This window comes from Cariama cristata, unplaced genomic scaffold, assembly GCF_000690535.1.
Source record: "Cariama cristata isolate BGI_N322 unplaced genomic scaffold, ASM69053v1 scaffold25540, whole genome shotgun sequence".
In the NCBI taxonomy this organism is placed as follows: domain Eukaryota; kingdom Metazoa; phylum Chordata; class Aves; order Cariamiformes; family Cariamidae; genus Cariama; species Cariama cristata.
The window spans coordinates 1-12460 of NW_009596745.1; the positions used below are offsets into that span (position 1 = coordinate 1).

Sequence of the window (12460 nt, forward strand, 5' to 3'; positions counted from 1 at the left end):
CCTGTCCCGCAGGTGGGAGCCCTGGGAGATCAGCATCACCCTGCACCCCGCCACGGCCCAGGACCAGGACTCCCAGTATGTCCGCTTCACCCTGGTGCTCTCCGTGCCCCCCCAGGTAAGCTGCCGCCCCCCTGTGCCCCCCTTTCTCCCTGTCCTGGGCCTCTCCGCCTTCCTTGTTGTGCTTTGGGTGTTTCTCTTTTTTTTTTCTAGTATCCCAATAAAGCTCCGGAAATCTCAATCAGGAACCCACGGGGGCTGTCTGATGAGCAAATTCAAAAGTGAGTGCCAGCAAGATGGGGAGAGGGTGATCCTTTCCTCCAGAGATGTGGGAGACAGAAATGGTGGAAGAGCCTTCTCTCAGATTCACGTGGCTCCCCGTGTCCGGTTAACAGATGAATACAGGTCCCTAAATCATCTTGTCTTAAGTCTCATGGGAGCCACTGGTGCTGAGTTTGACGCCGAGGGGTCCACCCTATGGTTGTTCCCCTGTGGCCCCCCTGAAATATAATCTAAATCCCCTGGGCCTTTGAAGCTGTTGGTCCTGCTCTGACAGAGTTGGGACTGAACTGAGTCCTCAGGCAGCCTTTGGGCTTCTGTCCTTGGTGCAGCCAAGTGTGTGCAGCGAGACCCTGCTACCTGCTGGCAGCACAGGAGTAACATGGCTCTCACCCGACCTGCTTAGGGGCTGCCATCAGATAAACAAAGCCTGAGGGTCACCAAAACCAAAGGGTGCTGGGTAAGCTCGAGCCAGCAAACCTGCTTTTGCAAGTTCTGTGAGGAAAAAGGCTCCCTGTGCACCAGCTTATCAGGAGCTGGGAGAGCACATGAATATGTGTTTGCACATGTGCCCATCTCGTGCTGCAGGCAAAGCCTGAAGACCAGTGCTCTATTTCTTCCTCCTGTCATCGTGACAGGGGTGATAGGTATGTGGGAGAGTGAAAAGGTGCAGCTAAATTTGTGTTAAACATTTCTCCTGTTCTGCTGTAGGATTTCCCAGACCCTCAGAAGTGTTGCTGAAGCCAGGCTGGGGACAGAGGTGCTCTACGAACTGATTGAGGTGAGAATTGGAGGAGTTTGGGGTGACCAGCCACAGACACTGGTCCCTGACTGCCTGAGGGGTGGGACAGCCCTGAGCCCACAGGTAGGCCAGTGAGTAAAATGTTTGCTTTCATGCTTCCGCAGAAGGGGAAGGAGATTCTCACTGACAACAACATTCCTCATGGCCAGTGTGTCATCTGCCTCTATGGATTCCAGGTAGGCAACTGTCTCCTGGCTCCACAAACTGGGTGGGAAGTGAGGCAAGAAAACAGGGAGCCTGGGGCTCAAAGCTTGGGATATTGCCCTGCGACTAGGGTGTCCCTCAGCAGCCCCCTGCCCCCCTGGTCTGTAGGCAATCCTGCTGAGCATGAACCTTGCTAAGGCGCTATATACTGCTCTCCGCATCAGCCTGAAGATAACCATCTACAGAAACAGAGTGTAGGGGCCGCGAGTGATGCCGGAACATCTCCAAAGGAGTGGGTAGGGCCTGGGGATATTTGCTGGTGCATCTCAGCTTCCCTGTGTTGGTCAAACCTCGCCTGGAGTTCAGCACACAGGTGGCGAGGAGGGACTGGAACACATCTGTGCACGTGCTGAGGTCTGCAGGGACAGGGGAGCGTGCCTTGTCTGGGTTGCAAGGAGAGGCAGTGCTTGCCTAGGAAGGAGAACACATCAGGTTGGAAGGTTGCTGCTTACACAGGAACACAACACAGAGAAATCAGTCACAAAACCTTTGCACTTTGAGTTTAGGAGGGTTTCTCACACCCAGAACAGGGAGCAGTGTCCCAGTAAGAGCTGAGGAAATAGACATGAAGCTAACAGAAAATGTTATGTGGCTCTGCCAGCAATAGCACTCATTCCCCACTACCAGAACTGACATGGAAGTGAAAACCCACCTCAGCTGGGGAGGTGCAACTCAGAAACGCTGCACTCAGAAACCCTTTAAAAGTTGCCCATTCTCCTCTACAGGAGAGAGAAGCCTTCACAAAGACCAAGTGCTACCACTACTTCCACTCCCACTGCCTGGCTCGCTATGCGCAGCACATGGAAGAGGAGATCCTCACGCAGCAGAAGGAGAGAGAGCAGCACCTGGTGGTGCCATCCCCCAAACAGGTACCGGACCCTAGGCTCCCTCCTCTGGCCCCCTGAACAGGCCCTCATGATATCTCTGTCACCCCCCTTGGGATATGGAGCGAAGGCTAGCCTGACCCAACAGCACAGTCAGTGTCGTGCCTGTGCTGAGAATCAGAGTGGAGATTAGACCAAGTGATCTCCAAGGGCTCTTTCCAACCAAAATTAACCCATGAGTTTTTAGTACTATAGCAGTTGGTTTATTGAATCTCTGGGTCAGTACCTGCAGTGTGAGGGGGCAGGGGAGTTGCATTTTTGTATCTCCTCTCCAAAGAGCTGGAGCACAAACCCCAGTGTGCCTGGTGCTGCAGGCACCTTCCGTAGCAGTCATTGAAGCACTAGGCTGCTTTCATGCTGCTGGAACCCCCCTAGGCTTCCCTGCCCTGGCAGAAGAGTGAAGAAGGCCACCTTGATCCACTTGCAGGCTGGGGTTATGCAGCAGCGTGTGAGCTGGGTCATGGCCGGGGTTTGGTATCACCTCTTGCCTCCCTGCAGGAAGTTGGTGTGCAGTGCCCTGTCTGCCGGGAGACCCTGGTCTACGATCTCTGTGCTCTGAAGGCAGCGCCGCCTCCACAGCACCCACTGGTAAGAGATGGGGGCTTACCTGCCCAGGTGTGCCCGCTCGCTGGGTAGCTTCATTTGGGACATAACAGATGAATGAATGCACCCTCTCATGTCCTCCTAGATGGCCCATCCAAAGGGCAGTTCCCAGAACTTAGCAGGGTGTCTCCTGACACTTTGATGTGTCCACAAAGAGCAGGTTTAGTTTTATAGCCTCGAGTCTTGAGCATACGTGGTGGGGGAAAGGTGATTCTGCCATGGGGCACGTCCCTCTACTCACTGGGATATATTCAGGGTCAGGAGAGTGACCTGATTGTAGCTGCTCTGCATCTTGCCCCACAGCAGGCCGTCCCACGGCAGTCACTTCAGGACCGGTGGGTCTCCGCTGGCATGCTCTACCTCTCTCTAGGGATTTCACATGCATCTGTAGGCCCGGTCAAATGCAGCAAAGGAAAGCAGGTTGCCTGGGCGCTGTGCGATCAAAGGAGGGTTTGGGGATCAAAGCAGGGTTTGGGGATCGAAGGAGTGCTCTTAGCACTGCCAGCTGCCTGTCTGTGCTAGGTGTTGAGGGTGCCCTTACCCTGCCTTGCTTTGTGCCGCTCAGGAGCCATACAGGCCAGATGCCAAGACACTGCAGCACCAAGAACAACTGCGCTTAATTTTCAAGAGACAGCAAGAGAAAGGAGGCATCATTGACCCTGAAGCAGAGAGGAACCGTTACTTCATCAGCCTCCAGGCGGTAGGGCACTGGGGGCAAAGAGCTGGCGAGGGCGGGCCTGGACTGCAGAACCAAGCACTGTCGTTTGGTGTGGGACTCTCCTGTCCCTTTCTTCACTGGTGGCTTCTTTCTTTCAGCCTCCAGGTGCTGTTGATCCAGGCCAAGCAGCCGCTGCCTCTGAACTGCCGGTGAGTGCAAGTGCTGTGGACGTGCCCCAGGCGCCCAGCCAAGCCTCGGCTCCGGAGCCAGCCGGGGTGCCGGAGGCCAGGGCAGAACCTGAGCGGCCCGAGAGGCCTGCCGTGCCCAAAGAGCAGCAGAGCAAGAGGGAGAGGCACAGAGGGGAGAGGCCAGGCCCCAGAGGCCAGGGCAGGCAGTCGTGCAGTGGCTTGCAGGAACCAGCAGAGGAAGCCTGTCATCCGCTCCATGGCTCCAGGGGGCCCAGGGGCGTCAGCAGGAGACCTGGTGGGAGGCACAGCCAGGAGTTTCCAAAGCCTCATAGCAGAAGCAGAGCTGCTGCATTGGCTGAAAGAAAGGAGTTGTACCCTGAAGACCCCTCACCAGTAACAGAGGGAGTGAACTTGAAAGAGGAGCACCGTGATGTGGAGAGATGGACCCCGGAGGAGGGGGCTGAGGCCCGGGGCAGGGAGAAGGAGAACCTGGCATTCAACCGTGGTGACCACAGAGCAGCTCCCAGCTGGCAGGGCCACCACAGGCCCTGGGATTGTGGGAGGTGGGACAGGTCCAGAGTCCAGGAACGTGGTTCCTACCCCAGAGCGCCAAGAGGGCGAGGGGAGTTCAGGCCCACTGGACGACGGGAAGCCCATCTCCTTGAGAAGGAGAGTGGCTCCTAGCAGGAGTGGTGAGGGGCTGGGCTAGGGGAGGGAAGGGCTGGTTCTGGGATCGGTGAAGGCTCTGGTGGAGCAGCAGCAAGCAGACACTGTACCCCTTGGGAAGGAGCAGGGCAGTTGGCATGTGGCACAGCTTGGGACAGGCAGTATCTCCAGGGTATGTGCAGGGTGAAGCATCCTGGCTTGAGTGACTGGCTGTCACCAGTGTTGGAGAAGCTGACTCCTGGCAGATCATGTCAGGCTTGGTCTTGAAGGACCCAGGGGACAGAGGAAGCCTTGACCAGGGGACCTACAGACATCATCCCTGTACATGAGCTATGAAGAAACACGCACACCTACAGAGCAAATGGGCTGAGCCCAGCGTGGTGCCACAGCAAAGCCAGAGTTGTGGCAGGACCTTCCCTGGAAGCCAGCGTCCTGCCGGAGCTGTGGTAGTGCCAAGTGATGAGGCTGTGCCAGGGCAGCAGCTTGGAGTTTAGCTTGCTGTGTTCCCCATTCCTTCTCAGAGCGCCTTCTCAACTGCTGTCCCTGTCCCTTGGAGACAGCATCTCTTCTCCTGCAGCCCTGACCACTGTTCAGCTGATCAGCTCAGCCAGGCAAGTCCTTTGTACGACAGGACATTTCCCAGTCCCAGCCAGGAGAGCTAAATTTAAGCTTAAGTCAACGCATTCGCAGGTCAGGGCTGTCTGGCGACTGAGGCTTCGCGTTGGCTCCTGCTCCCCCATGAAGCCTGAATTTCACTGGAATTCCTGCCCTGTCCTTTAGCTGCTTTTGTGCAGCCAGAAGTTGATGGGGGAGACCTGGGAAGAGCACTCTGTTTTGTGACCTGTATCTGTGGGATCGCCCTCTAAGGCCCAGCTGTCTCTTGAAGCTTCAAACAGCCTGGAGTGAAGACATGTCCCAATGCTTTGGATACTCTTACCCTCCTTTCATCTTCAAGCTGATCTTGCTTCAAAGAAATGAGGATTTGCTGTTTAAACTAACTTGGTGCAGTTCCTTCTGCTGCTGCTTCACAGATTTAAAGTGTCCCACTCCAGAGCCATGACGAGCAATCCAAGCCTCTGAAGTAGGACACTGCTATTAAATTAATTAATTGGGTCTTATCCAGAGCCTGTTCCCTTTGTTTTCTCTGCCCTCTCACTCCTGTTCTTTGCTGTTTGGAGCAAAGGTGTTGATCCCTAGTATTGCTCACTCCCCTCCCTGCTCCCTACACCCAGGGCTGGGGCGGAGACCTTCCCGTGGCCGTCCTGGGTGACAGGAGGGCTCCCCGGTCCCTGCTTTGCCTGGCTTGGTATAAGCTGCCTGTCTCAGCTGGACAGTACCGATTCCTTCACACTTGTTTGTGCCTTGTGACCCCACCTCTCTCTTGGCCACATGTGGGTTGTTATTGTCTTCCTCCTCCTGCTGAGTGCAAAAACGGCTGTGCTGTGATGGACTTGCCTGAACTTCGGGTGAGTTCCCTAGGAAACCAAGGGCTGTGTGCTGGCTGGGAGGGCATTTGTGCTGCATCTGGCTGGCTGATCCTTTGGCACGTGAAGGGTGCACAAAATCTCTCATGAATGGGTCCTTCTCGCCTGCTGCTCTTCTCTCTCCATGCCTGGCCTTGTCCTGAAGGGTTTGGTTTAACCCACTGTCCAAGAATCTTCTGTGCTTAAATTTCCAACACTGGCCTATTTTCAACCCTCATGCTCGAAAAGCACTTGTTTTTTCCCCTCCTTCCTTTAAGCCTACACTACCTGTCCTGGGCTTGGGCATCTGAAAGCCAGGCATTGTGCCCTGCTGGGGATGAGGGCTGTGCACTCACTCCCTGAAAAAAGCCCTAATTTTTCTTCAGTGCTTACTCTGTCCTTGTTCCAGCTGGTTTCTGGGTGAATGGCCTGTTCACATTTGGGTGAAAAGGTGTAAACTTTATCTGACATTGGTGCTTGTTCTGTTGCCTCCTGCCTTCACTTGTGAAATTGCTGTGCTCCAAGAAAGGCGTTTGATCATGTCCTGAAAGACACATGGAAGATCTCTGCCCCTCACAGCCACCAAAGCTGACTTCCTCCAGTGAGCCAGGCTTACTCTAACAGGAAAACTACTGTATCTGGTGTTTGGAGCATGGGAATTCAGCCATGGAAACTGGAGTGAGTGAGGACTTGGGTAACTTCAATCAAATGCCAGATGTGTTAGGGGGGAGGTTTTTTTTCCCCGAGAGAAGGGATTTAGGAAGGGCCCTCACCTTTCTGACTTACTGCTGTCAGTCTGGAGCAGAGGACATTTTGCAACAGTGCGTGGAAATTAATTTGGGCTAATCAAACCTCTGGGTCGGAGGGGAGGAACTGAGCCTGCCCCCTGCCCTGGGGCTCCTTGCTTGGTGTCCGCCTGCGTCACCCACCTACCTCACAGGGCTGTTGTGAGGCTTAACTGGCAAAAGCACTCGGCCCAGGCAGAAGGGCACCAGTGGCATCTGTAGCATTAACACTATTAAAAGCAAGCAGTGAGAGATCTTGCCTGTGCTCTTGTGTGGTGGCATCAGGCCCCTCTGGCTTTCCCTCACCACTTCTCCATCCTCCTGAACTGCTGTGAGGCATTCACCAGTCACTGGCCAGTTTTGAGTCCCAGCTTTGAGGGAAGAGGCTGGATCTGAGCAGCCAACCTCTGCGGGATGGCTGAGCACAGGGTTTGACATGCCAGCGGCAGCAGCCTGCTCTGGGAGCCACCCTGAGTCACTGGAGACCCCCCCGGCCCCGTGGCCACAGGATCAACCCTTCAATTGCAGAAACATTTGTGCAAGTCTGGGGTTGCATCAAAGCAGCACCTGCTTGTGCTGAAATTCAGCCAGGTGGCATCAGCTGGGCCCCCTCATATCCCCACACGCTCCCAGCTTTGCTTTTGACCCCACAAGGCAGAGCCAAGAGGATTGCTGAGCAGTCACCTAATGGTTTGGGTTTGGCCTGGAACCAGCTCCCCGAGCCCTACCAAGATGATGCAGCCCCCAAAGCGAAGACATGAACACGGGGCTGGCGCTGGGGAAGCCGATTTTGGGATGTTGAAACAGGGACTGGGGAGGGGAGAGGCTCTGGCTGGTTTGTTCTGTGGGTCAGTGCACACACCCAGACCCCTGGCTCTGTAGCCTTGGGAAGGAGGTGCAGAACCTGCCTGCTTCTTGACTGCATTTCAGGCACCTGTGGCTCTACCAGCCCATCCAGGACTTTTGTTCCTGGCAGGAAGGAAGCCTGGTGACAGGGAAAAGGCTGTAAGACTGCCAGCAGTGGGCCAAATCCCTCCTTCAGCCACGCAGGGCCTCTCCTGCTGGAAGGAGGGGAGTAGTTGTCTCCACCGCGGATTTCTGCACCTGGCACCACTGGGCTTGCCTGGCTGCAGAAATTCACAGTGGGGTCAACATCTAGCTCTTGGGAAGATACTCTATAACCAGCCAAAGCCTCTCATCTGCACACACACACCCCCCCCCTCCCAGGCCTGCAGTAGCTCCTAGGCCCCACATCTCCTCTGGCAGGAGGGACAGTCATGCCCAGCCAGGAACAATGTCCAAGCAGATCTGCAACTTGGCATTGCAACCCAGCAGGGCAGCAGTGTGGCACCAGCCTGCAGCCCAAGAGACAGCAAGCTGTCTCTTGGGAGCTGTTTTTTCCTGAAACATTCTGGCTTTGCAGTCCTGGCTGTGTTGGGCCCTGGTCAAGAGGGCTCTGGACCAGCAGCTGGATAGAGGGGCAACTAACAGGCAAAGGGACCAGAGAGCCAAGAGCCATGTTGTGCACTTCACAGAGGATATTCACAAACCAGTGCAGACCGCTGTCCTTTCAAAGACCAGCAGCTCTTTAGCAGTGCAGCACCCCAATGTCCTGCCCCAGGGAAACGCCCTTTTGGGGCACCCCCAGGCTGCTCCACAAGGAAGAGGATTCACATCCAGGAGCCTTGGCAGCTTACGACAGTCCCAGAACAAGGCACACACTGGTGAGCGGTACCAGTGTAGTAGCCCCCAGGTCTGGGGAACAGCAAGAGCTGATTCCCCCTCCCTGCTGCAAGGCTGGCAGCTCTGACTCTGCAAGGCCTTGGAGGGGTAGAGGTGAACAGAGACCTGGCCTGCATGGCTGGGCAGCTTCATGGCATCCCTGGGATGGTCATGTCCTCGTCCCAGTCCTCTCAGTCTGGTAGGGGAAAGCTGGCCCCTGGTCACAGCAGAATGGAGCATATGTTTGAAATGGCTCCTTCAGGGTCCATCTTGTAGAGCATGAAGTGGCCCTGCACCTGGGCAGCGCTGATCTGTTTAGAGACTGCCAGCGCCTGCTCTGCAAACTGCTCGGCCGCAGCTGGGGGCTGCTCGGGGTAGAAGCGCTGGAACATGCAGGCAAGCTGCCACCGGGAGCAGTGGCCCACGTACTGCTTGAGGTCCACGCGGCCGGGACGCACCAGGGCTGGGTCCAGCCTGTCAAGAGACACAGGGCTGTCTTGAAAACCTGATCAAAATGTCCCTGCAGGAGCCCCTCCCCACACTAGCACAGCCAGCGTCCTATCTGCAAGGTGCTCTACACTGTGAGATGGTAAAGGTAGGGAATAGGTTTGTCCCTGGGGAGTTGAGCGGGGGGAAGATCAACCCAAAAGAAGCGAGAGAGCTGTGGAAAGGCTGGCTCCAGAGGAGGACAAGCGTGTCCTGGGAAACAGCTCTGCCCATCTCTGTCCCACGAGCAACCTGTGACCAACCCTCTAGGCCAGCTCGGTCTGGAGTGAGCAAAGCCTGCCACAGTGTCTGGCTAGGTGCCGTGAGCCCAGGCTGCATCCTGCCAACCCAACGGGCTGTCTGTGGGGCCAGAGTTTCACCCACAGCACAGCCACAACCCCAAAATCTGCAGATCCCCACAAGCAGGAAGCTGATACCACTCCTGAAGGGCACAACCATGGTCTGAATAGCAAGGAAGCATCTGAGGCTCCAGCAGAAGGGATCCTGATTAACAATCAAGGGAGGGCTTAGGAAACTTGAACCCCGAGTCTTCATGCTGGAGGATGCAAATAGCTGTCCATAAAGCCCATCAAAAGGGAGCAAGGTTTTCCTGTCCTTCCCTCCCTGTTCCCTCCCAGAGGGCACCTCTCACCTGTCCACGTAGTTGGTGGTCATGAAGACAATCCTGGCCTCTGTGGAGGCCACACCATCCAGCGCGTTGAGGAGGCCGCTGAAGGTCAGGCGCCCCATGCCTTGGTACGCAGCCGGGTCTGGGAACAGAGGTTTCTGAGGTCATATCCATTGGCCACTAACCCCACACAGTCTTGTGGGCCACCTCTCTATCACCTGAGGCTTAAGCCAAGCTCCTTGCTCTCTCCATGTCCCAAGGCTGACCCTCTGCATCTCCCTAGCTGGCAGCACATTCACCTCCCCTGCCCACCTGCACCCACGGGAACCCAAAAAGAGAATGAGATGGAAAGCCACCTCCTCCCTCATGCTGAAAATAGGAGAAGTGTCTTTGCCTGAGAATAAAGGACTCAAATTTCCCTTGATATAGCCCAGCCAAAATGGAGTGAGGTCCAGCTTGGGCCCTGAGGCCCCAGAGAGCTGCCCACTCCTGGTCTCTGCTGGTATGGCCCAGAGCAGCCCAAAGTCCAAATCTTTCCCCAGCACAGCTGGCAAACCTCCCTCCCGCTGCTGGCCCAGGAACAGGGGCACTGCTCACTCTCAGCGGCCAGATCCCGGCTGATGAAGGCAGCGTCCACGTCCTCCAGCAGGATGATGCTCTGCTGCGGTGCCACGCTCAGGAGGTGATTGAGCCGGTCATCGGAGAGGCTGCGGTCACTGAGGCTCAGCAGGCAGATGCTGTACTGCAGCTCCCCAGCCAGGGCTGTGCTGGGAAGGACACAAACCACAGGGGTCAATCACAGCGAGAAAGCCTGGAGCAGAGGAAGAACAAGATCTCCCCGCCCAGCAGCAGGGGAGAGGGCAGAGGCATCCTTCCCCGGCGGGGATCAGATATGAGGGGTGGGTAGGAACCCCGGCTCAGCCCACTGGTGCCATGCAGCGCAATGCAAAGCAAGGGCACGAAGGGCTCGTCACCCTGACGTGTCACAGTGCCAGCAACGCAAACGCTTACATCAGGCACCGCAGGGAAGGCAGCAGCCCACTCCTGCATCCAGAGCAGGCAGCTGGCGGGAAAATTGCTGTTAGCCAGCTGGCAATACTCACATGAAGCTGCTTTTCCCACAGCCAGGAGGACCATACAGCAGGTAACCTCTTCGGTAGGGGATCCCTAGGAAGACAGTGTTCTTTTAGGAACCAGCTGGGTTGCTCTGAGCTCTCTCCCCGAGAGCCGTGGGGCTGTGCTGAGCATGCATAGAAGATACACCAGGGGAAGGCAAGCAGCCATCTCCAGAGAGGACCACGGGTATTCTGCCCCATCCCACAGCAGCATCACAGGAGCAATGAATTCCACGGCTTATCGTGGTTTTCAGGATTGGACTGAACAGAGGGGAGTTTGTCCCTTTGCAGACCCAGGCCTGACCTCAGCACCTGGGCTCGCTCATTTGTAGGATGTGCCCAAGGTAGTGCCCCACAGCTGCAGGGGGTAAGGAGCTATGCTGGGCATGGTACAGAAAACATCACACCAGAGCCTTGCCTCTCTCGCTGTACCACTTGGGGTTGTCGATGAACTCCTTCACATCCTGGACCAGCTTCTCTGACACACCTTCCTCCAGCACCACAGAACTGAGAGGCCGCCGGCGACGGGGAAAGCCAAACTGCCGCCACTCTGCTCCCATGGCTGTGTACATGATCGTCCTCCCCTCTTGCTGCTGCAGTGCCAGCTCCCGGGCTGCAGAGAGAGGCAGACGGGACAGCTGGCAGGGAAAAGGATCTCCCATGAAGCCCTGGGCATCTCCAGGGAGCAGGCTGTTCCCAGCAGGACCCCACACAGCTTCTCTACAGACCTTCTTGGAGGATATTGAAGAAGATCTCCCGGTTGGTGCCCAGTGCAGTGAAGGTGACAGACTCCCATGGGGTCCCTGTGTGAAGGTCGATCATCTGCTTCTCCCGGTTGCGCTCAATGCGAATCCACTTCCTGCGATACCTGGGGCGGGAAGATGGGGTTGGGGGACGGTGCTCCAGCACCACTCAGCTGCACCCAACCTGGTTCATGCATCAAGGAGAACACTCATCTCAGGTAAAGAAATCACGTTACACCAGTGAACACAGACTCCTCTCTCTACTTTCAATCTCCTGCCCTAACCCAGACCCAAGGAGGAGGCAGGATCCTCTCTGCTGCCTCCCCGGGACCCCCAGGTTGGAGTTTCCTTGTCAAAATGAGGGTCAATCCCCAGACTGCTTTCCCCTGCCCTCCCTTACCAGATGAAATGGTTCCCAGGGCTGGGGACAAAGTCAAACTTGGTGCTGACACGTCCACTTTCATGCTGCAGGTATGACGTCTCAACACTGAGGTGCTGCGTGTGCTTGGCATGGTGGGAGATCCAGTTCAGCAGCCAGTGGTAGCTCTTATCCTTGCTGGGCACTTCCAAGGTGATCATATAATGGCGCCTGAAAGCCACCAGCCCGAACTGGGCCCCTTTCCGGGCTAACGCCAGGGCTGTGCCCACACCGACGAGGCCAAACCCAGCCCCAAAGTACGGGTTGTCCTTCAGTGCTAAGACAAAGTCAGAAAAGGGCATTGTGGGAGGTTAAGCAGCTCCTTTCCACAGCATCGTCTCTGTGCTCCAGAAACAAACCTGCGTGGAAAGAGAAGGACTGAATGGCAGCAGGGGATACAATGGATTGCCCACAGTTCTCTGGCCTTTATCGTGGCCAGTTCTCAAGGTGAAAGGCTGCCTGGCACTCTTGGATCTCCCACACCCATGCTTATCTTACTACCAGGGGTTCAGACAGCCGCTGGCGGCTGAAGCTTCCTCTCTTTCTGCAGGCCACTGGGCGAGACAGGCAGGAGAGGACCAGGAGCTGGAGGCTCTCAAGCAAGCACAGGAGCATCTGTTGCTTCTTCAGTCATGACAGCAAGCCTAGAGTTTTACATGGGTTTATTCTTTAAAAGGTTAAAAATCACAAGCACTGCAATTATTTAAGGTTTATTGTTTGAAGAAGCTGGAGTGCATCCCCAGGCTGAGCCAAGAGCCAGTTCTTTGCTGCTGGCAATAGGTGCACAACTGTGCTGGGAACAGCATCTCCATGTCTGGA

At 56.0% G+C, this 12460-nt stretch overlaps 2 protein-coding genes across 2 annotated transcripts; one reads left to right on the plus strand and one right to left on the minus strand.

Moving 5' to 3' along the window:
- Positions 1-22: 22 nt before the first annotated feature.
- RNF25 (ring finger protein 25) lies at positions 23-4299 on the plus strand (the record flags this gene model as incomplete). The annotated part of the gene is made up of 8 exons (XM_009707385.1): positions 23-115; positions 211-278; positions 988-1057; positions 1183-1254; positions 2008-2151; positions 2665-2754; positions 3335-3469; positions 3586-4299. Coding segments are annotated over 8 exons (1386 nt in total), but the record flags the coding sequence as incomplete, so codon positions are not given.
- Positions 4300-8184: 3885 nt separating this feature from the next.
- LOC104155733 (mitochondrial chaperone BCS1) lies at positions 8185-12005 on the minus strand. Its single transcript, XM_009707375.1, has 7 exons — positions 11624-12005; positions 11209-11348; positions 10899-11093; positions 10469-10532; positions 9963-10132; positions 9390-9507; positions 8185-8725 (listed from the first exon to the last, which is right to left on the minus strand). Exons 1-7 carry the CDS (start codon positions 11941-11943, stop codon positions 8473-8475), a joined length of 1260 nt encoding a protein of 419 aa, XP_009705677.1. The 5' UTR covers positions 11944-12005; the 3' UTR covers positions 8185-8472.
- Positions 12006-12460: the final 455 nt, after the last annotated feature.